At 36.1% G+C, this 24,233-nt stretch overlaps 1 protein-coding gene across 15 annotated transcripts in view; it reads right to left on the bottom strand.

The window, feature by feature from the left end:
- The window catches only part of PARD3 (par-3 family cell polarity regulator), a 645,483-nt gene that overhangs the window by 353,182 nt on the left and 268,068 nt on the right, over positions 1–24,233 (bottom strand). For all 15 annotated transcript variants that reach the window (XM_055147130.1, XM_055147131.1, XM_055147132.1 and 12 more), the window contains exon 4: positions 6,246–6,424. In XM_055147130.1, coding sequence (XP_055003105.1) covers positions 6,246–6,422 — 177 coding nt within the window. In that variant the 5' untranslated portion in view covers positions 6,423–6,424. The remainder of the gene's footprint in view (positions 1–6,245; positions 6,425–24,233) is intronic.

Here is a 24,233-nt window from a genome sequence, read left to right as displayed (position 1 = left end):
AACATGGCCCTTCAAGCTCCACCAGCGGGATTCCTGAGCAGAGCCAGTGGGAAGCCCTGAGCACTGCTGAGTGTGGCTCCAGAATCACATTTGGCCACAAAAAGGGGGCAGGAGGTGGGGGGAAATGAAGTGACTTTCCATTCACAAAGAAAACTGTGAATCATTATTAAAGTAAGTGAAGGTATGGGAAAATCAAAGCACATTCCATGTTCATCGAGGAAAGAACCAACACCATTGCAATGGTTGTCCTGGACCAGGGAGACAGCTGAAAAGGTTGGAGCATTTGCCTTGCATGTGGGAGGCTGGTTTTGATTCCAGCACAGGTTCTCTCAAGAAGCACCAGGAGGGGCCGGAGCAATAGCACAGCAGGTAGGGCGTTTGCCTTGCACGCGCCCGACCCGGGTTCGATCCCCGGCATCCCATATGGTCCCCCGAGCACCGCCAGGAGTAATTCTTGAGTGCAAAGCCAGGAGTAACCCCTGAGCATTGCCAGGTGTGACCCAAAAAGCAAAAAAAAAAAAAAAGAAGCACCAGGAGCTATGCCCAAATGACACACTTATAATAGCTCCTGAGCACTGCTGAGTGCAAACCCCAAACAAAATCAAACAAACAACAAAAAAGGACCGTCCTATCCAAGCAGTATATAGATGCAACTGCCATCAAAATTCCCTAAATAATCTTTAGGGAGTGAGAACAAATACTACTAAAATTAATATGAGGCAATAAAACTCCCCCTATCAGACAAAGCATCCTGAGTAAAAAGAAAACAGGAGACACCGTATTTTCTGTCTTTATAAAGTTATAATAATGAAAACTGTGGTACTAGCATAAAGACAAACTCTCAGACCAGTGGAATACATTTGAGAAACCAAAGATAAACTCTGATACATGGATAGTTTAGTCTACGACAAAGACTTAAATTGTACAAAGCAAGCAAAGAAAGACTTTTAAACATGTGATGTTGAGAAAACTAGACAAACACATGCAAAAAAAAAAAAAAATCTGACCCTAAACTCAAACCGTATCAAAATTTAACTTAAAGTGGATAAAAACCCTCAATATTAGCCTAAGATACTTAAAGTATATTGAGGAAACTGTAGACAAAACTTCATGTGATACAAACTTCAAAGATGTCTTCAATGATTTAACTCCCATCACTAAGAAAACAGAAGTAAAAATAAATAAATGGGACTTCATCAAACTAAAAAATTTCGGTACTATCAAAAAATAGCAGCTAAAATTAAAAAGCACCTAATAAGTGGCAAAAAATATATTCACTCACCATACACCTAACAAAGCGCAAATATCTAAGATGTACCAAGCACTGACAAAACTCAGAATAAGGGACTGCAGAGATAGTTAAGGCACTTACCTTACATAAGACTTACCCCAGTACATAACTCTCCTCACCCATGGCACCCATAAGATTCACCAAGCACTGATGCAGTCATTCCTGAACACAGCTGGGTGTGTCCCTCCACCGCCCCCCCCAAAAAAAAACCAACACTCTACATAAAAAGAAACAACCCAATCAAAAAAATGGGAAGAGGAAGTAAACAGAGGTCTCCAAAAGAAAACAGAGGGCAAATGCAAATCAAAATAAGATACCACCTCATACCAATGGGAAAAGAAGGGAAAGGGCAGAGGAGGACCAGTGGTGGCACAAAGAGAGTGAAAAGGACCCCTCACCCACCACTAGTAGAAAGGCTGTTTGATTCAGGTTCTATGAAAAATAGTGGTTTATCAAAATAGTAAGATGAGATCCACATGATCCAGAGATTCCTTTTCTTACCATCTAACTCAAGAGCACCAAAACATTATTCTGAAAAAGATATCTGCATGCCTTTGTTCACAGCAATTTATGATAATCTTGGCTACAGTAGCCAAGATATGGAAAAAACCCAAGTGACCAACAATTGATGAGTGGATTGTACTAAGTACAAAAGAAAGATAAAAATCTTGCAGTTTGCTGCAATTTAGATAGAATAAAGGCTATGCTGAGTGAAATAACCAGAGAAGGAAAACATACCAGGTGGCCTTATTTATATGTGTAGTACGAAAAAACAACAAGTCAGAGAATAAACAATAGTCTGTGACACCTATAGTCTAGTCTGCCTAGAGAATGGACGCTGCTGAAAGTGGAGGATAGAGGAAGAGAATATGAAGGGATATCAGAGTCAGCAGTGGAGGGATGTAGGCACTCGGGGAAGAGCATGGTGAAGAGTAATAATGTTTGTAAAACATTAAAATGAACACTACTGTAAGTCACAGAATCTGAATTTTTTAATTCCTAAATGAAAAAGCCACATTCTCTTGCATTCCTATATTGGCTTTCAGGTCGTGATGGCTGGAACGCTGGCATATTGTAGAATATGAAGACAGAAGATGGAGGACAATAAAAGGAAAAGAAAACTGTTCTAAACTTTATAGAGTCATTGTACCACCCATGGATTACATAGCTCGAAACTTGTTTTTAAGAGGGGAAAATGTTGTTTTTTTCTTAGTGGTATGGTGTGGTATGTGACATGGAACCTGGGATCTCACACACATACAAGACAAATACTTTACCAGCAAGTCACATCCAAATAACGTCTTATCTAACCCATTTAAAATATCTATCACTGCATAATAAAACATTATGCAAGACATTAATATTTATAAGATATATAAGAAAATGTTCTCACAGAATATAAACTAGTGAAAAAGAGCATATAATTAATCTACTTGTCAAATGATTTCATTTTTAGTAATAGAGACAGTTGTTATTTCTATAGAAATCCTGAAATTAATACATAAAAATGTCAATACTAATCTTCAAGATTTCAAATCACTTACCATTTCTTTATACTGTTATACTTCATTACTTTATAAATGTTAAGAGTAGTTATATCAGGAAAAAAGTGAATCTTAAAATATACTACAAGAAGTACTTATAAAAATAGTTTTCTAAAGTTAGAAGAAAGATGTTACAACTCTTCTAAGGAAAAGAGAGATGACTAAGTTATAATTAAGACTGTATCTCTTCCAAATGCATGCGTGTACCAGGAGTATTGGAAAGATACCAACTATGCCAAGGAACTAAAACAGAAATAAGAAACCCAGGGGTCAGAAGCATTTCAAGGTTTCTCTATAAAAAACAAAGAGAAATAATTTTAAAATATCGTAATGCCAACACAATAAGTTCTCTTATAACTTCCTTCCCTGTTCTCTAATCAGATAAAAAAAAATCTCTTGGAGACTGGTCAAGATAAATATTTGAAGCTAAATCTATAAGATGTTAATGGGAGGGGAGAAGAGGGGTAACATAAATTAGGAAAGCAACTGCAGTTATTTAGGGGCTAGAGACAATAGCTTCTAACAACTGCATGGCAAAATTGTACAGACTTTATCCTTGAAACTTCATGGTAGGGTGATTCTGATAAGTGCCTCATTACACCTTTCTTGATGGAATGAATCAAAGGCTGCCCACGTACTAGCTGGCTTCTTTAATCTCAGAGACACCAACTGAATAAGAATAACCAAAGAAGTAGCAAAATGATTTAAGTATTCACACTGATTGAAATACTCATTCCCAAGATGAGCCATTAAGCACATATAAATTCTCACATGAAAAACATCCTTAATAAGAGACTTCCATACAAATTGTGAGTGAAAATATTCTCTAAGAGTTGAAAAAGTCACTGAGGTACAAAATGTGGGGAAACCGGGAGGAGAGAAGTTCAGAAGAACTTGAATAAATTCGAGTCTCTTCCCGTGACAAGTACTATATAGATTCTTCTCCTACCATATAGAAGCACTATAGAAGAATGTATTTAAAAAGTATTTAAACCACAGAGTAATAGAGCATTAAGACGATGGACACAAACTATTTTCTTGTTTCTAAAAAAAAAAAAAACTGAATCATTACACTCTGAAGTGAACTTGTGAATCTTGACATTTTTCAGCATAGCCAAGTTCAACACACATGAATTCAACACACAAAGAAATGAATTTAATTGTGAGCAGCAAGCATGCCTTTTTTCCAAGCTTTTCTTGAGAACACCAAAAATACAGGAATTGTTTTTAGAACAGAAAGTCAGGCAACAATGAATCAGATGCAAACACAGAAAATAAACTCAAAGACAAAAACACAAGCAAGTTAAAATTTAAAGCATAAACTTTTCCTGTCTGAGGAAGCCCATGTTCTCTCATAAACTGGCACTTGTACCTTAGCTACCCTGGTGCCCACACTGGCAGGAGGTCCCCCTGCTCAATGACTTTGGAAGGTGGGGTAGGCACAAGAGAGGCTATGGCTGCCAGTCAGCAGATAAAACTCTTTATTCATAAGTATTTCCCAAGCTGAAATAAAAATAAACTTCACTAACATGCTGATGCTGAGATCTGGGATTATAATTTAACTTGTTCTATTAGTTTTGCAAACATTTAGCAACATTTGATATATAAATATTTTAAGACAAAAAGTCAATGAAATGGAGCCAGAGCTATCATATCGCAGTACGGCATTTGCCTTGCACATGGCCAACCTGTGTTCAATCTCAGCACTCCACACAGTTTCCTAAGCATGCCAGGAGCAATTCCTGGAAAACTAAATTCCTTTCCCCAAGCCCCTGCAGATAAGAATCTACACACAAAATGCATTATTTTTCATGAAGTTTGTAAACAGGAACTTTTTTGTGCTGTAGCTCCTAGAACTGGCATCAGCTCCGAACTCCCAGGTAAACTAGAAAGGAATGATAGTTCAGGACCCCAGTCCTGCACCTCAAAACCTTTCTTTTCGTTGGGGATGGCAATGGGCAGTGATTTCAGGCCACACCCTTCAATGCTCAGAATTATTCCTGGCTCTGCACTCAGAAATTACTACTGGTGTTGATCAGGGGACCATACGATATGCCAGGAATTGAACCCGGGGCAGCCGCATACAAGGGAAGCACTCTTTCCACTGTACTACAGCTCCAGCCCATGATCCAAAACTTTCTTGAGAAGCAAACTGCACATATTAAAACTTTTATGGACCTCTATTTAAAATGGCTACAGTGTAGTGAGGTACATAAACTGTATACACCAATGAGCAAATTTTAACACATTGTAACCATGTGTCCTAAAAATCATGATAAAGTATTTTGATCCAAAAAAATTTTAAAAACCCAACACTCTACAGGGGTTCTTTCTGTTGGAACTAGATCTGACTCCCACATGCAAGGTTTAAAAAAATTTTTTTAAAAACACTGATGACCTAGATGACTTAAGCTATAAGAGGAAAACCATCATAAAAGTCAAAATTTTCTAGCTGCCATTTGAATTATTTTTATGAATTTGTGAATATCTATGTAAATTAGATCTACTTTCAAAACCTACAATATGAGATATATTCATTAACTAGAGTCTCCTTTGGATAGCCTTGTAGCAAATTATAAAATTGGAAGTTAATTTCAATAAGAAGACTGGTAAAGTTTCTTAGCAAATATGTATTTCCGAAGAATGAGTTCAACAGTTAAGCCTAATCTAAACACTAGAGACTACAGACCTGACCCAATAGATTGTTTTTTCCTGTATTGTATTTTTCCTGACCCAATAGATTGTTCTCAGTTTAAATCTATTTTTATTCTGGATACAAAAAAAAAAAAAAAAGGTAGCAAAGAACAGTTTGTTGAAATGCAAAACCAAGTGAAAATATTTAAAGTAGATATTTTTACACAAATGCAGAGGATAAATCAAGCAAATAGCAAACTATTTATATTAATATTAATTTGTGAGTAGCATGTTTCCACATTTTTCAATACCTATTATGCTAAATTACTCTCTGCATTAAAAATGTTTATTAATTCATTCAAAAGAGGTTTATAGATTCAGCAGCAAAAATAGCAAGCACAGCTTAAAGATCATTGGCTTAAACTGAAGTGTAACAGAACAGGATGATACAAGGCTGTAGCAATATATACAGAGTATTAACAAGTGAATTGGGGGAAATATAACAATTCTCACAATGGAGACATTACTGGTGCCTGCTCAAGCAAATTGATGAGCAATGGGATGACAGTGACAGTGACAGTGATACTAAAGTAGATCATGGACTAAAATAAATTAGGTGAATGATGAAAATTTTCCTAAGACTACATAAGCAAGCTTTTCTTTCGGAGGGAGAAAAAACTATCACCTGGGAATATAGGATAAATGACCACAGTGTTCACTTTCAACAGATGATGCTCATCAATGACAGTAAGAAGTCACGAGTCAGAAGTGCTTACCTTCCTGTCACAAGTTTTAGGGCTACCAGCAGTGTTTTGCTTGAGGAAGCCAGCTGTGGTAGACCAGCGTGTGGGGTTTTTCCGTGAAGGCTCTTCCGAGGAAAAATTATTATCACTGACAGAAGTGGAAAGGCCAATTAAAGCTGGATCACTGCTTCGTCGGACATGAAGAGGCATATCTACAAGCACAGGAAAATAATAAAAAGCATTATGAGTTTGCTGAAAACGGGCAACTAATGTCTAGGAAGTACTATGAAAATAAATGTAGCAAATCCCCCAAACAAATCAAAGAACAGATGAACACATTCAATGAGGGAGCACTGCAAATGAACAAAAATTCCACTTGTTCTTTAAAAGAATACTCTGGGGAAAGAAATGAGGTGAAGAAACCTACTCTGTAGCCAGGTGGGCTGAGGTTGTATTCGCAACTTGCCACTTGTTATTTGTGAGGCTGTGGGCAGGTTGGCTAACTGTCCACTGATTCTACACTCACCCCCCTTCTACGGGCATAAAATAGCAGTTTCCCAGGGAATTGTGAGATTAATAGAAATATAGGGCTCAAAACAGTGCCAAAGAGAGTGTGCCATCCCCAGAGAGTAATAATAATAACCATTATTTCAATCACTTTCCCAAGATTTACAAATAAGAAAAGTCACATATATTCTACAATAGGAATAACAAATCTAAGCCACAAATTGTATAACTTCTGAGTTGAAAAATTCATACAGTGCTAGCTATTAAAGAATTCTGCTAAATAAAAAATGGTTCTTTCCTGGTTTGGGCCACACCGGGCAGTGCTCAGGGGTTACTCCTAGCTCTGCACGCAGGAATTATTCCTGGCAGTGCACAGGTGACAAGAGGGATACCTGGGATGTGAAACCCAGGATGGCCATATGCAAAACAAGTGCCCTACCCACTGTAGTATCACTTCAGCCCCAAATAATGTTCATATAACATATTATATGAAAGTATATGAAATGTTCAATAACATATTATATGAAAGTATAGAGAGAAAACATACAATTTTTCTTGAGATAAAAGAAAATTTTAAAGCAATATGCAAATATGCAGGTAGTTTCTGCCAAGTATATACACAATTACCAAAAAAATGTTTTAACAACTGTAATCACGTAACAGAGGAGTTTGTTTGCAATTACTATGACAAAATCAATAACAAACTCAGGCTAGCATTTGTATCAGTTGCACTGAGAACCATGTTAGCAGATATGATCAGTGTTAAACCAGGAGAGAAGCAGAACCACAAAAATAAAAAAAGCACAATCAATAGCACTGAATGCTGAAGTCAAATGCCCCGCACTGAACTGAGTGAAAGTACTCCAAATATATGGCAATAAATTCAGATTAAATTAAGCACAATGTTTTTTTTAAATGCCATAGAAGTGAAAAGGTTTTTAAAATCATCAATGAATGATGATTTAAATTTGAAGGTGTAAACTCATCATTTTTGAGAAACTGTGGGCACAACTGATGAACTGGAAAATTGTGTGGGTACACAGTTCCTGGCACATATCAAAGATGGACTCTTTACATCTAATGTAACATTTACATCACTGCCCAGTCCAAGAGTCCCAAAGAAGCTAGAGCAAATTAGAAACAATTTGAAAACAGATGCATATGAGTCATAATAATACTGAATTTAACATTTGCTTCTACATCATAAGGATATGGAAAATAAACCCTGAAAACACAATCATAGAAAAAGTCTGCTATTTCATCAAATATTATTATCAGTTATCATAGTTAACATAGAGAAACACACACATAACAATTTTAAAGAATATTTTTCAGTTTGTACAAAAGTGTGTGATAGCCCTTATTTGATAGGAAGGGAGGGAAGGAGATAAATTCTGTCAAAGTATGATAAATTCTCAAAATGAACTCACAAAGATGTAATAAACCTAAAAATCTGTGTTAGTACTACAATGCCCTTACTATACATAAAAAAAAAACAAGTTCTCACCCAGTTAACAAAATTATTACCAGATCCATTAAATAAAAAATAGAAAGAAATAATGTCATAGAGAAGAAAGAAAAAAGACTTTGGGGCAAAAATAGCACTGCTACTTAGACATAGATTTTATTTCTTTTCAATTATAGGATCCTTAATTATTTAATTCTAAGGAAACTCTCTCAACCTCAAATTCTATGTGTAAGTCACAAAGAAGCACAAAAAGTTCACTGAGTTCTTTTATAAAAAAAGGGGGTTATGATCAAGAGCATCATCCGCAATACTGAAATATTCAATAGAGATATACTTCAACCCAAAATAAGTTCAGGCACTATCTGATTTCAAAAACAAATTTCTCAGGCACACTAGAACAGTTTATTCTACTTGTTCTGAAAATTTCCCCAGGATAAAAGTTTATTGAATACATGATTCAGGTTAGATACATCACTATCTGTCAGCCTCAAACAGAAAAGACTAATTGGTATTATTATAATACAAATAGTCGTGTATTATTTGTAATCCTCAAAATTGTAGACACAGGAAAGGAAGGTGCCAGAGACTAGACAGTTTCCAGCAAGGGCTGAGACCTCTAGACTTCCTGGGCAGGATGCTGGGCAGTGCCTCAATTCCAGTGCCACAATTCCAGTGCCACAGATGTTCCCATCTGTAGTTCTTCACATACAGCGTTTATAAGAGAAAGTCTACTGGTCGTTCTCATTTCTGCTACCTCTAAGTAACCCTATGTTAATTCCATTTACATCTACTGTCAACTGACAAGAAGGTGTCCTAGATTTAATAATCAGACTAATGAAAAAGGAAGAGAACTCAATTCAGAAAGCAAACAGTGTGTTTTCACCTAAGAATGTCAAATGGCTCTATAACACACAAAAAAAGGATGGGGGAAGGTGGTGGGGGAGACTGGTAGAAGGGAAACTGGGGACATTGGTGGTGGGAAATGCACACTGGTGGAGTGTACATTTCCAAATGGCTGTTGGAACTCTGTATGACTGAAATCCAACCATACACAGAATAGCTTTGTAACTGTGTATCTCAGAGATTCCATGAAAAAGTAATAATAATAATAATAATAATAATAATAATAATAATATTTTAAAGAATGTCAAATGGCACCATGACAGTCTAGTAATCAAACGTTTCTTACATTGTGATATGTACAAACACTTGAGTCAGCACAGAACACCATAAAAGCAGAATGAGTTAAAAACAAAAAAAGTACCACTCAATGCCACACAGTGTGGGTCCATGTTGATGCTGCTTGGGGGTGAGAGTAGGTACCAAGACAAGTCTCTGACTCTGCTAACGGTGCATTTTCATTGATCTTTATCTTTGTGATTTTAGAATCGCATGAAAATTATAAGAACTTTTTTACATGGCATATACACATAGAAATTTAAGCAACACTACTAGAACCAATGACTAAAATAAGATCTGAATTCCCCCTACCCCTTCATTTTCTTTTCATTTTGAAGTTTCAACATTGGCCAGCGTGACAAAACATGTGACTCACCTAAAGGAGTTTAGGGAGAAAAATGAAACTAAGGGCAACTCTGCTAGAACTTTATATTCCCAGTACACTGGAAAACAACTATTCCTAGCCACTAGCATACATAAATGTGTACGTCTCCATTTTCTAAAGGGGAGGGATTTCACTTTTAAATGATTATATACAGAAAAAAAAGAATTATTTGGCTAAAACTAATAGCATCACCTAATTGAGGGGGAATTCTTTACATAAAGAGAATGAACCAACAGTTCTGATTTCAGAAATAGTGAAATGGAATAAGAAAGCTAAAAGTCTATAGGTTAATTGAAAAAAAAAAGATAATCAAATAATAAAAGCTGCTCTTAAGGAAACTCTGCTCTCAGAACCTTTGTGCACTGTGAAAATAAGTACTCCAAAGAGCCTCTTGTTATATGGGTTATGTCTATGCTATTTACCCTATCAAATGGAAAAAAATGGAAAAAATTATTTCATGTAAGAATAACAAATTGTTTACACATCAACAAGTATAATAAAATTTTATGGAAAGTCTAAAGCCAAAGCTGATGTAAGTGGGAAGAATGGTATATTTTTAAATTTGCAAAAGAGAAGACATCTGGGTTTTCATTGTGTATTCACCACTGTGTCAATATGCTACAAGATGTCTGAATAAAAAAAAAAATTTTGTAAAACTCCACAAGTCTTTACTTGGAAAAAAGAAGAGCATTTTAGTAATCTTTTCCAATAATTAAGTATTTCTTCCTTGATATTACACCAAAATAAAGTTTCCAAAGATTAATATAATATGAAATGTAAAGTATTATTCTTTGATATAATAAAATCTATTTGTCTGTCTTACATTTTGAATAGCTTTTTAAGCCTATTTTGAGCATGTTTGTTAATGAGTGATTCTGTATGCTGACATAGTTCTTCAGAGTAGAAAATCATACATGTAAGTATCATTGCTAAGTTCATCAGAAAAGGCATTAAGTACAAGGAAGTTAATATGCTCACAATGCAAATAAATGTCCCCAAATTTAATTTTCACTTGAAAGAATGAATGTAATCTTTGGGCACAAATACTGCCATGCATTTGCCATGTTGTGACAAGATGACTACATTCAGTTTCAAGAAACTCTGCCTAAATCTATGCTATTTTATCAGCAAGTGCTTGAAATGCATACCTATTTCATATACCCAAAGTAACACAAAAATTGCTCCGGTAAAAAAGGGGCTGTGCATGGAAAAATGTTTAAGAAAACTTGCAGTGATCACTCTGAAGATACTATTAAAAAGTACAGGGCCTATACCAGTAATCGCCCTAGAAAAACATAGAAAGTAATGAATTAGAGAAAATGGAAAAGCATTCAAAGAAGCAATAGCAGCCGTTAACAGGTTCCTGCAACAGGTTAAAGTAGTACAGGCAACAAAAAGAAAATGAAAACAAGCAAGAGTTTTACTATGGCAAAGGTGCCTAACAACAAATGGCACTGACGTCTTTGACACGCTGAACCTGATTTCAATGAAAGAGATTACTAAAAACATCTGGACTTATCAAAATGAATCAAGCAACACAACTGCCTGATTCATCTGACAGGTTCCCCACCTTGAACTGCTGTGATAAAACATAGTAACTGCACAAAGAATGCAATTTTGTGGTGGCTTCTGAGAAATAAATATGAATGTAGCCTTTTCCCCTATGATTTGTTACATTTTGCAGAGCTTTTTGGCCTATTTCAGCATGACTGATGTAATTTGTATTTTGTTTTGTTTTGTTTACAGTAATTAGATATAATGGGCTGGAGTGATAGCACAGCAGGTCTGCCTTACACATGCTGACCCAGGTTTGATTCCTCTGCCTTCTCAGAGGGCCTGGCCACCTAGTGAGAGTATCCCACCCACATGGCAGAGTCTGGCAAGCTACCTGGGGCATACTTGATATGCCAAAAACAGTTACAAGTCTCACAATGAAGACGTTACTGGTGCCCACATGAGCAAATCAATGAACAATGGGACAACAGTACTACAGTGCCACAATCAGATATAATAGAAACTTCTCATTTAAAATAGCACTGTCTGTAGCACTGCCATCCGGTTGTTCATCAATTTGCTCAAGTAGGCACCAGTAACATCTCCATTTTGAAATTTGTTACTGTTTTTGGCATATTGAATATGCCGCGGGTAGGGATTATTATTAAAATTTTTCATCCCCATTTTAAGGAAAATTGATGCATCAAGAGCATAGTAAAACTTTCCCCAAATCTTCAGGTTTATTGAGTGCATAGATTTTCAAAGTACATCCTTCTAAATATGAAAAAGAAATTCAAAGACAAGGATCTTCAATAATTAAGCTACTGGATGAGGCACACAGGAACTGGTAGGATGTCACTGGGTCCAGGATGGCAGTCCAGACTGTTTGATGTGTGCATTCCTTTGAAGAGCGGATAAAACAGCAATAAACCCTCATCACAAGATTTCACATTCTCAGTGGCACTAATGCACTGTAAATATTGATTTGCTTCTCTAGGTAAGGTGCTTTTTAAATAAGTGAAAAATGGCCAATCTAATAATGAATTAAAGCAAATACTAAAAGCACAGATTTATATGTTTTTAACTGTTAAGTATCCATCACTACTTTTATCAGCTTTCCCCAATATTTCTCTTCTTTAATTCTTACAATAATTTCTAAATTATTTAACCACTCAAGACCATAAATCTTTTCCAAGAAGACAGGCATATGCCATCAGGGTATTTAACTAAATCCAAAAATAATATGTAGTTACACGTATTCGATTAGAACCTATGATGCAAACAACATAAATAGTCTTCTAGCAAAATGAAAATAATGCCCTCCATATCCAGAGCAATTATATATTTCTTAAGACACAACAGCAAATCGTGAGAAAAAACAAGTTATTAACACATGCCATGGGATAAAGACCTGTCAAGAGGATTGCAACGTTGACCTTCCAATGTATACTGCCCCTTTTATAAAGGTTCTTACCAGCATTTCATTTACTGAAGTAGCCCTTGAAAGGCAGTATACACAATAAGCTCTAGAAAATAGCAAATAACTCAAAAGAGAAGGATATTAAATGAATTCCATCAGTTATTAATTATTTTTATAGCAAAAATAAAAATAGCAAAAAATCTAAGAGGAAGGCGCCTTGGAGAAAACCATCTTGGCACATTCACAGATGAGCATTCTAAGGCCCCCTAGAAGGTTTAAGGGCTGAGGCAGAAGACACTGTTTCTCTGGGACTCCACTGACCTGGGCATGCTTGTTTTTGTCTTATTTTTGGAGCCCACCCGGCAGTGCTCAGAAGTTACTCCTGGCTCTGAACTCAGAAATTACTCCTAACAGTGCTCAAAGGACCATTTGTGATGCTGAGGAATCAGTTGCATACAAGGCAACTGTGTACTGTGATTAGTTGCGTACAAGGCAAGTGTTCTACCCACTGTGCTATCTCCCAGCAGTGCTGATATCCAACTTTGTTCTGTTTACTATGAAGAAGAACTCACTGCTATGTGACCAAGAATCTGAATGCTTCAAGCACTTACACTTCACATGAGATAACTGGAGATTTCTTGAGGAAACTGAGTTTAAACCAGTTCTCTAAGAACAGGATGGTTTCAACAGTTTCGTTGAGTCTGAGACTCATTGCAGAGAGAAAAGTCAAGACGACTTTTACATATAATTGTTTGTAATTTTATACTAATTTGACACATAAAATGTTCTAAGAATGCTTCAATATAAAAAACAGATTTTTCTGAGATATAAAACTTAACATTAACATTTCACTCTTAATCACATAAAGTCTGCTCAAAAAAACCTTCAAATACTAAAATATAAAAGTGAAAAAATATGAATGATTAGTGATTTGCATCAATATTATAGCTGTGACGCAAAACTAGTCTTTTGAAATTTGATATACCGAGAGAAATATGAAATTATTGCAAATATATTATTTCTTAAACCTGTATGTGATTCTATAACTATCTGAATAATACATTTCTATAGACTTTCAAAGAGTTAAACAGGAAATTCTGGGTGCCAGGCTCTGCAGCAATGAAGACCTAAGAAACCTTTCTAACATTATATCCAACAATAAAGAATTTTCATGATTACTAGCTACACAGTTGTATTAAGTAGCTACACACTGGTGTCATGTAGAGCTTGAATGTTGATAGTTCTCCCAACATGCTCTAGAGTGAGACAGCACCACACCATACCAACACCCAGGATAACAGAGACTGACTTGACCCCTACCAAAAACCTTTATCACAAAATTTGCTGCATCTAGGCTGCCTCTTCAAGCATGGGCTCTCCCTTGAATTGTGTATCTCACGACCTGTCTCTAAGTATCTCTGTTTGCCTTTTCCTCTATGGAGAAGTCGATATTCTTTCTTGAACATGTATTTCTTTTTTCTCTTCTCTCATAAGCAACTTTCCTCTCCTCTGAGCAAGTTTCATTCAGTAAAATTATCCTGCTTGGGACCATAGCAATTGCACAGTGGATAGGGCATTTGCCTTGCACACTAGCAACCAGATTTGATTTCCAGCATCCCATATGGTCCCACAAGCACTGTCAGCAGAAATTCCTGAGTGTAGAGCCAGGAATAATCCCTGAGCATCACTGGTGTGGCCCAAATCACACTCCCCCCTGCAAAAAATTAGCATGCTTCATAAAAAAAAATTTTTTTTAATTTCTGAATCTAGGAGTAAATGAATAAGACACTGAGGATGAAGGGTTGAGTTTTCTTTTTGAGTGATGATGGTTGTATTTGGCCAGAGGGACACAAAAAAGCAAATAGAAGATGAAAGCAGATAAAAATTAGGAGGTAAAGGCCAGACATTTAAACTCTGAGAATTAAAGGGACTGTAGGGAATTCCGTAGAAAGACAGGACTGGAGAAAAATAAGACCAGGAAATTGATCCCAGATAAGCTCAGAAAAGCAGAAATTCTTGAACTTTAGCATACATAAGGTACCTATGTATATGTTTTTTAAATATTCCACAGGGAAAGATAGAGCCAAATATCCAAACTCAGTTATGAACAACTTTGTAAATCACTATCTCAATTAAAAAAAATGTGGACAAAGAAAAACATTTTCACAGAGATTTGGAGAGAGACTACAATGTCTTCTTACAAGCAGTCAACCTGGATTCACCCTCAATACCGTCCCCAGAGCCCAAACTACCCCCAAAATAAAAGGGTTCATTCACATAAGACTAGAAATTCTTCATTTCTAAGATCCAAGAGAACAGTGCTGCTTCTCTGACCATGAAACTTTGAAATTTGTCCAAAAAATGAAACCTTTGCAGAAGTGCTAAAATAAGTTGACTTTAAAGTTCTTGGGCTCACATCACTTTTCAGGTCTCTGTATTCCTTCCTGCCAGGCTAGGCCCTGTCCAATTCATCTTCTGAAAAACACCCCACACACCTTCGTTAAATTCCCAGATGGCATGACTCAGAGTTCTGAGTCTACTTGGGTCACTGCACCATGGAATTTGGTCCCAGCACCTCCTGCCTGTGTCTGAGCTCTCGAGTCTCTGCGCAGACACAGCTGGAATGCTCAAAAGCAACCAGAGGCTCGTCTCCTTTACTCCCTTTATCAGTACTTCCAGATCAATCACAAGTGTTCTATCATCTCTATAGCATAAGAGGTTCCCCCTAGCACAAGTGAAATCAATCCAATGCTGATTTCACTGAGTAGAATCAGTGCATTCTGACTATCTCCCTCTTTAATACCAGAGTTGCCACCCTAGATCCAATATAAATCAAACGGCACTTAGGAATGTTTTGTAAAGTGTTACTGTAAAAAATAAGAAACAAGCAAATGCAAACCATCTATCACTATCCTTTCATATTCTCTCAATTGTCACAGGTCAATCATTTTAGCAAAGAAGAAACAGCAGCAAATACTAGACAGACACAGAAGAAAGCCCAAAGAATTGCTGCTTCACTTATTGGTGGTAAACTCTGGCCAGAAAATCCAGTAATATCTACTATTAACTTTGCACTATAGTTCTTCATGCGGCCTTTAATCTGGAAGAAACTGGAGTATGAGTAAATCTAAATTTATTTTCACATGTACTTTTATATGTACATTTGTATCAAATCCCTCATATCACTTCCACCTTACCAATTAAATATAATGGTCACATAATAAAGATTTTAAATTATCAACTTCATTTGACAAGTAATTTGGTTTTCAAAAACTGATGATTATTGATTGCACTGATGAGTCCTTAAATGCTCAATGTGCTTCTCCTCAGACATTGATCTTCTATTTCATTAGGGATTCAAGTATCTTAGTGACCAGCAAGTTAACATTTGATGAGTGTTATTCTCAGTTCCTTTGTTTTTACAACTATTACTCCATAATGCTACATAAACATAAAATCTTCTGCATTGCAAGATTGTAATTGCTAATTTCATCTGCCTGTTTTCTGTTATTTAAGAATACATCTGAAGTAGTGTTGCTTAACTACGTTTTATTTCATTAGTAGGTTGAACACCATCAACGACTTCACAATTGCAAATCTTGGTACTCAGGGGTCACTCCTGTTGCTTGAGGGACCATATGGTGCTAAAAGTCAAAACTGGGTGGGCCTTGTGCATTCAAAGCTCAGCCCATTGAGCCATCTCTCTGGCCCCACAACTGCCAAGTCTTTACTGAACTCTCAGACACAACAATTCTCCCAGAGATTCCTCAGATGGACTGTTTTCATCCTCAGACATTTACAAACAACAACAACAACAACAAAGATATTTACGAACAACAACAACAAAAGACATTTACGGACATAATAAATCTATCAAAAGTCAACCCTTCAAGATAAATATTTACTGCGGACCCATTAAGTACTACACATACTCTAATTGCTAACAGTATTTAATAAAATGTCTAGGATTTTATATTCTGAGAGAAAAACAAGAAAAACAAGAGGTAATAAAATGTCTTTTACCATGAGGTGATAAATACTAAGGGGAAAAAAACAGTAAGGGGGCTACTGGGGGCTATCAGAAGTTAAGAAAATGATCTCACACTGCAGGGGGAGTATCAGTGCAAAAGGATTAAGATACTACTGACTTTTTTAGTTTATTGAGGTATCACCCCATGAGATAACTGCTTCATATATGCAGTGTTGATATAGAAGTCCCTCCATCAAGTCCCGCTGCTTGCTTTCCTAGGATATCACTCCCTTTCCCTTCCATTGTTGCCTCCCCAGTTCGTCATTTATCGATCATATCAGGATTTGGTTTTCATTAGGGAATGGCCCATCCCTTTCTGTTTCTCTCTACTCCACACAGAAGTGAGATGAGCTAGTGTTCATCTTTCTTTTCTTTCTAAATCACTGTACTTAGTACAATACCTTCCAATTCCATCCAAATTGTGACAAACTGAAAAGTTCCATCTTTTCTCAGAGCTGAGTAGTATGCCATGGTGTTTCCTATCAGGCACTCTGTTGTTGGGCATGTGGACTGTTTTCAGATCTCCTCTACTGTAAATAATGCTCCTCTACTGTAAATAACAAAAAGTTGTGCATGTGTCTAACAATCCACTCTTCTGCCTTGAGTGTTCCACTTCTATCTTAATTTCTTACTACAAAACCTTGTACATACTGTTATTTGGCAGCAAATGGTTACTCCAAAGAGGCAGTAAGACTTCATAGTTCTTAGGCATATGGCTGCACATCTGTTTATAGTACCTTCAAACTGTATTAATCTTTCATATCTTATCTAACAAAAATCATCCTTCTCCTTAAAGAAAAATAATGCAGAAGTAAATATATCCTCATTATTTATGAAAAATCACTAACATTTAATGAGCATTTAGTATGATTATGTGTGGACTATGAACTTTTAAAGCAATAGCTGAACATATTCTCATACAAGGCTACAAAACAGGTTATATTACTAATTCCATTTAATAAACAAGGAAACACAGTTACTGAGTTAAGATACCCTGGATAAAATTAACCTATTAATAATGGTGGACATAAAATTTATACTCCAAAGGTCAAGCCACAGACAGCAAGTGAGTATAGGATCAAAAGACACAAAGAAAACAAAGGTAGGGACTCTGTTTTATCTTTGTACCTTTCTTGGCAACATCTACTGCCAAGGTCACCTAACTATACAAGAGTAGTAAATACATATTAGTTAAATCTCCTCACAACTGAACCTTAGAGTGGGAAAGAAAGTCACTAGCATGTAGACAATGATTCATCTTATGCTGCTTGGGGTCTCTGTGATTACTTTCTACAAATAAAACAAAAGACCATGAAGAAAAAGTTTACGTGAGACAAACTTGTTTTCTTTAATGATGGCAAACAAATGGGCTTTCAATTACACCCCAATTTACTAATTAGTACATATGAGATATATTACAGAAGGACAGTCCTATGGAAAGAGAAAGATTAAAAGAGAATAAAACTAAGTCTTCATGTCCATAACTATATAGGAAATATCAATTTAAATAAACAGAAATGAGCTGGATTTTCAAATAATACATCACTACAAACTTATCAAATAGATTTTATTGTCACCAAGACTTTTCAACAAATAACAGGTAGGTGTCAGATTACAGTATCTAAAATATACTTAGTCTTCAATAAAGGGAAGTGTTCTTTCTCTTAACACCTCCTTCCAATAACTGACAATACAAAAAGTTGAGAGATCTAGTAGTTAAGATCGCCCATTACAATACCATACAAATGGATATATTTTAAATTAGGACAGTGGTATCTAACTAGGAAGAGAAAATGAAAATATTTAATAAAATGCTGGTTTCCAAGACCCACCAAGAAATGTAAATGCAGAATGAAGCAAAGACTGAATGTAGAATAAGCCCATGAATTATTTTTAAAAGTTCTTCAAATGATGCTAATGTGTAGACACAGCTGGAAGTTCCTTCTCTAAATGGGAAGTATCTATACAAACAGATCTTAGTAAAAAAATAGACTGAGTCAGTAGTTTCAGGGTTCGATGTGAAAAGATCTGAAATTTCTAAAATCTTTTTACATCTTGGAAGTCTGATCTTTGCTGCTCAACCCAAAGCCATTAGCCACGTTGCCTCTCTCAAGGCCTCAGCAGATCCAGGGTTTAGTCACTCTCATTGTGGGCAAAAACACGTATCTCTGGAAACTGGTAAATATTAAAAATTTCTCAAGGACACTAAGTTACCAAAAAAAAACCCTATATAGCCACTGATCCACTGATTTTACATACTCAAAAAGAGTAATGAAAGTTTTTGTTTGGGGGGCAAAACTTAATGTGTTCAGTGTTTCCTCCTAGTTCTATGATAAGGGAACACTCCTGGAGGTATTGAGGTATCCTCGACATGCAGTGTCAAGGATAGAATTGGGGCTGACCCCATGCAGGAAAGTGTTTTACCTGCTCTACTATCTCTCCAGCTACATCAATTTTATTTTTAACACTATGAAAGAATAGTTTCTAAGGTCATTTCATTGCATGATTGGGGGGGGGGGGGGGGAGAGAGAGATTGGGGACACACCTGAGAGTGCTCAGTGTTCCAGGCTCTGTGCTCAAGAACAAGCCCTGGCCAACCTCAGGCAACCGTGCAAAGCAAGCTTCTTGCTTCCTGTATTATCTAACTCTCAACTGCTTATTTTTAACTTTAATTTTCAACTTACAAAACACAGCACAAAATAACATATTTGGCGACTGGTGAGAAAGTACAGTGGTAGGGTGCTTGCCTTGCTTGCTTTGCACATGGGTGATCCACGATCAATCCCCAGAATCCCATACGATCCTTGTACACAGCCAGGAGTAATCCCTGGGTGCTAAGTCAGGAGTGATTCCTGGGCATCATCAAGTGCAGTCAAAAGATAAAAATCATTTTTCCAAATCTTACTGGAATTTTTTTTTAACTTTGGGTTTAGGAGCCAGACTTGGCAGTGTTCAAAGCCTACTTTGGCTCTTTGCTCATGAGTTGCTCCCGGTGGGCACAGGAAGCATAAGTGGTGCCAGGGATCAAACCTGGGTCAGATGCATGCAAGGCAAGCATCCGACTGGCTGTACTATTGCTCTGGCCCCTGTTATTGGATATTTTAATGTGATACTTAACTGTTTATTTTGCACATTTTTGAAAACATACTAAATATCTTGATTCCCTAGAGTAAACAAATATTTGCATAAGAAAAATTTTTATTCAAGTGTTATATTTGGAACTAACCCAGTACGATAATTTAAACTCTTTTGCAAAATTGTATACTAAGTGAAAAGTTCTAAAAATAATGTAAGGCGGGAAATAGTTTTATTTTAAGAAAGCCAAGGAACTGCCTTGCTGCTTTTTAATTGAGAAAATAAAACATTTTTAAGTAGATAAAATATGTCCAATATTTAAGGAGCACTTTTACAACTTTATAAAGCCAAGAACTTTAAACATAACTCTGACAGCCTGACAACTAAGCAAATAGAATTCAACCCAACAGTAGTTTCCAAGGCAACAAGCACCGATAGAGCCTGTGGGAAAAGAATGAAAACAAGAAAAAGCATAGCAGTATTTCCAGTAGTCTGAGAAATACACTTTAATTGTCAAAACGTCACAAAGACAACAATATTGAAAATCATTTCATTGAAAATGATTCAAAGCAGAATGCCATTCTCATTATGGCAAATGAGGTGCAGAAAAATAGAAAAATTAGATTCCCTTCCTTTGCTCTGAATTAAGTAGGGAAGGTAATCAATCTTATTTGATTTTACAAAATTTATCTACATTAGTACATATTTCTAATACACCTCCTTTTGTTTTCTCTGCAAATATGACAATACATTGATTCAGCATATAAAGAAGGGTTACCCAGAATGAGAGGGCAACTGATGCTAAAGTGTATGCCTGGGTATCCTTTGTGACAGAGATATGCTTGTGTGTGCTTAGATCTTAATTCCAAGAGTAAACATATGTTTCAAAACACAAACTAAAAAAGCACAGTCCATAATCTCACTACATTCCGCTTTCCTCATCAATAATAAAAAAAAGCTCGGATTAAATCTTATAAACCATGTTGTTCTAATAGTTTTTTGATTTCTAGAAATTAAATAGAAAGACAATCAAGAAATACTGCTTCTGAAATAAATTAAATAATCAAAATCATTAAATTTTTTTTCATATGACCTAAATTCTGACAGTTAACCTTTAGAAAATAATACTGAAAATGCCCTGCTGCGTAACTATTAAATGTCTACATCTGACATCAGCTTTTGTAATTCTGATGCCATTTGCTCTTACATCTAGGTTGTGAACATTTACTTCAATTAACAGAAATGTGCTGGATACTCCTAATCTATCCTTTCACATTTGTCACTGCAATCTTATGAAACAGTCTATGTGTTCAACAAGAGTCATTTCAGTCAAACAATTGGTCAATTTATGAATTTAAATCAAGTTGATTAAGTAATTCAGACAAAAATCTCCAATTAAGTAGATGGAGGCAAACATCACTAAAGTGTTTTCCTGATAATTCACTTCTCAATGATTGCTAAATTAAGAAATGTTTAGCAAAATGAGGATTTCAAGAATAAGTAAGTTTACCATTTTCCCTATTATCTTGTCTCTCCAGCAATGCAATATATTGTATGTCAATCTCCACCTTGCATTAACTACTGATGAAGTGACCCACCATCATCAATCTATTGTTCCCGTGAAGTAGTCCATAGGGGATCTGATATTATTGTATGATTCCCCTTTTATAATAAATATTTCTCATATAAAAGCTATTGAGGGCATAATATAACAACTTACAAAGACAAAGTTGAAGAATCAGAACTGAATAAAGAAAGTTCAAGGAAAATAGTGTGAGTTTTAGTGAACACAATCTTATAAATTGTGTTCAATTTATTTCAGTGTGGTTATACTTGCTTTCCCTTTTTCTTTTCAATCTTATTAGACTCTCTTACAATTTACTATTCATATCACAGAATGCTAATTTACATCCTTAGAAATAAATTCCCTCAACATAAGGTCAATTGAACAAAAATTTAAAACAATGCAGCCATTAGTGAAAAACAGAGTAAATTCAGGGGGGAAAAAAAGGGAAAAACAATGTCCATGTGTATCTGTAGCACTGTCACTGTAGCACTGTCATCCCTTTGTTCATCGATTTACTTGAGCAGAAACCAGTAACGTCTCCATTGTGAGACTTGTTGTTACTGTTTTTGACATATCAGATATACCACAGGTAGCTTGCCAGAACAGGCGGGATATTCTGCCGTACAGGCGGGATATTCTCGGTAGCTTGCCAGGCTCTCCGAGAGGGATGGAGGAATCAAACCCAGGTCAGCTGCGTGCAAGGCAAACACCCTACCCACTAAAATTACATATACCAGGAATCTGGCAAATGGATGCCTCCAGAAGACTGATAAGCAAGGATAAATATAAATACTGAATTGGTACTTCTCTATTCATTAGTATCAAAAAACAAACTCGAAGCTTTGTGATACATAATTTTTTTTCCTTTGTTTCAGTTTTCAACTCAGAACTTGTGCTCAAGTTCTACACAATTCAATCACTTAGCATCCTAATTTTGAAACTGTCCGTGATGTGACCCTTGGAAACTGAAATTTAAGATACAAAATCAAAAGGCAGGGGAGTAAGGGCGGGAAACTGGAGCCAGGATCCAGAGCTCGGGCAAAGACACACCCCAGGAAACACTTCTCCAAATTTCTGCAACTAAAACTGCTAAAACTGCAAACAATGCTTTTGTTTGTTCCTGAGAGTCTCTACCATGTCAAACAGTGATAGGTTGCTGTGTAGACATCCTATCAAAGACTTATCAATTAATAAAGACTAAGTAATACAGACTGGGAAAAAAAGGCTTAGGAAAGGCCTATCAAATTTTCAATTAAGAAGTCACCAAATGCAATCGTAGTGCCCAGAGAAATATTAATTATGAAATCATCTTAAACATTATCCCAAAAGTTATCTTAATTACAAAATCACCTTAAGCATTATCCCAAAAGTTATCAGTGTCCAAATAAAAGAAATTAGAATTGGCATGAAGAACCTATGTTGACCACTGTCCTTTGAGTCCAAAGCTCTTGACTTTATGCTAATTTAGATTCAGCAAAATAAAACCAAGATATTTCAACACCAATCTTTGAATACCCTTTCACATTAACAGGCCAAAGATGTTAAGAGAAAAGGTTATTCCAGATGTGAGTCAGAAAACATAAATATAGGAGTACGGAATACATACTCAATCTAGAAAGCATGGATGATCATATCAAAAGCCAATAAGAAGTAGATTTAGAGAGGTTTCACTAGTACAAAGATGGACAATTTGAACATCAGGAATATCAATAGAGCCTGGAGAAGACAGAACTGGTGTTAATGTGCATGCCTTCCATAGAGATAACTACTGGCTCCACACAGTTCCCTGAGCAACTCTGGCTTAAGACCTCGGGGTATCCCAAGCACCAATGAAGTGGTGAAGGCCCTGGCACCCAACCATAGATTCAACTTGTGTAGAATGACTAGGAATGGCTCCGCACTTCCTTTGGTAGCTTTGGGAAGAAATGGGAAGAAATTAAAACAAAAGAAACATAATGATGCAACTGATTCAAACAATAACTATACCGATTTACTGACAATTTTTAATATGAAACATGAGAAATTTTATCCAAGAAAACTTACTATTCTAAAAGCTCGAAAGAGACAGAGTCAAGTATTTGGTTTGTCTTTCCTGTGCAAAGAGGTCTCAGAGCAACAAACTAGTTGATGAGGAAAAAATTCTCTTCACAGAGATTGTCTAGTTTATGAATAGAGCAAAACATGTTTATGTTCAACACAGAGAAAAAAGAAAAAAAACAAGTCTAGGTAATAATGAGCAATAATTCTAACATCACAAAATGAGAAGCAACCAGATTATATGCTTTATCAGATGGAACAATATAACACTAGCCAAAGATATAAGTCAAAAATAAACATAAGAATCAATTCAAGTTACATTAAAATGTTATAGGAAATAGAGGGACAAAAGGAACATAGTAGGGGGGCAGGGAGATAGATCAAAGAGATAGAACTCATCTGGCACAATAAGGGCCCAAAACATCCCTGGCACCACATGATCCCCTGAGCATCACCAGTCTATGGTCCTAAAGGTCCAAGTACCAAGTGGCACCATCATGCCAGTTCTAAGCAATGAATCCTCCTACACCAAATACAGGACTGAACAGATAGCATAGCACAACAGGTAGGGCATTTGCCTTGTATGCAGCCAACCTGGGTTTGATTCCCAGCATTCTATATGGTACCCTGAGCACCGCCAGGAGTAATTCCAAGTGCAGAGCCAGGAGTAATCTCGGCGCATCACCGGGCGTGACCCAAAAAGTAAAATAATAAAAAAATAAAAATAAAAGCCAAATACAAAATCACATTTACAAAGTAAAATTATTTTAATAATAATAATGGCACAAAACATTATAAATGTACTACTTTTTTGACAGTATTAGAATGTATTTTAAAACTTTGAGCTTTTAGAAATAAC

Source organism: Sorex araneus, chromosome 9, assembly GCF_027595985.1.
Source record: "Sorex araneus isolate mSorAra2 chromosome 9, mSorAra2.pri, whole genome shotgun sequence".
Classification (NCBI taxonomy): Eukaryota; Metazoa; Chordata; class Mammalia; order Eulipotyphla; family Soricidae; genus Sorex; species Sorex araneus.
Note: the sequence above shows the minus strand (reverse complement) of the source record. Positions and strands in the feature narration are given on the sequence as shown.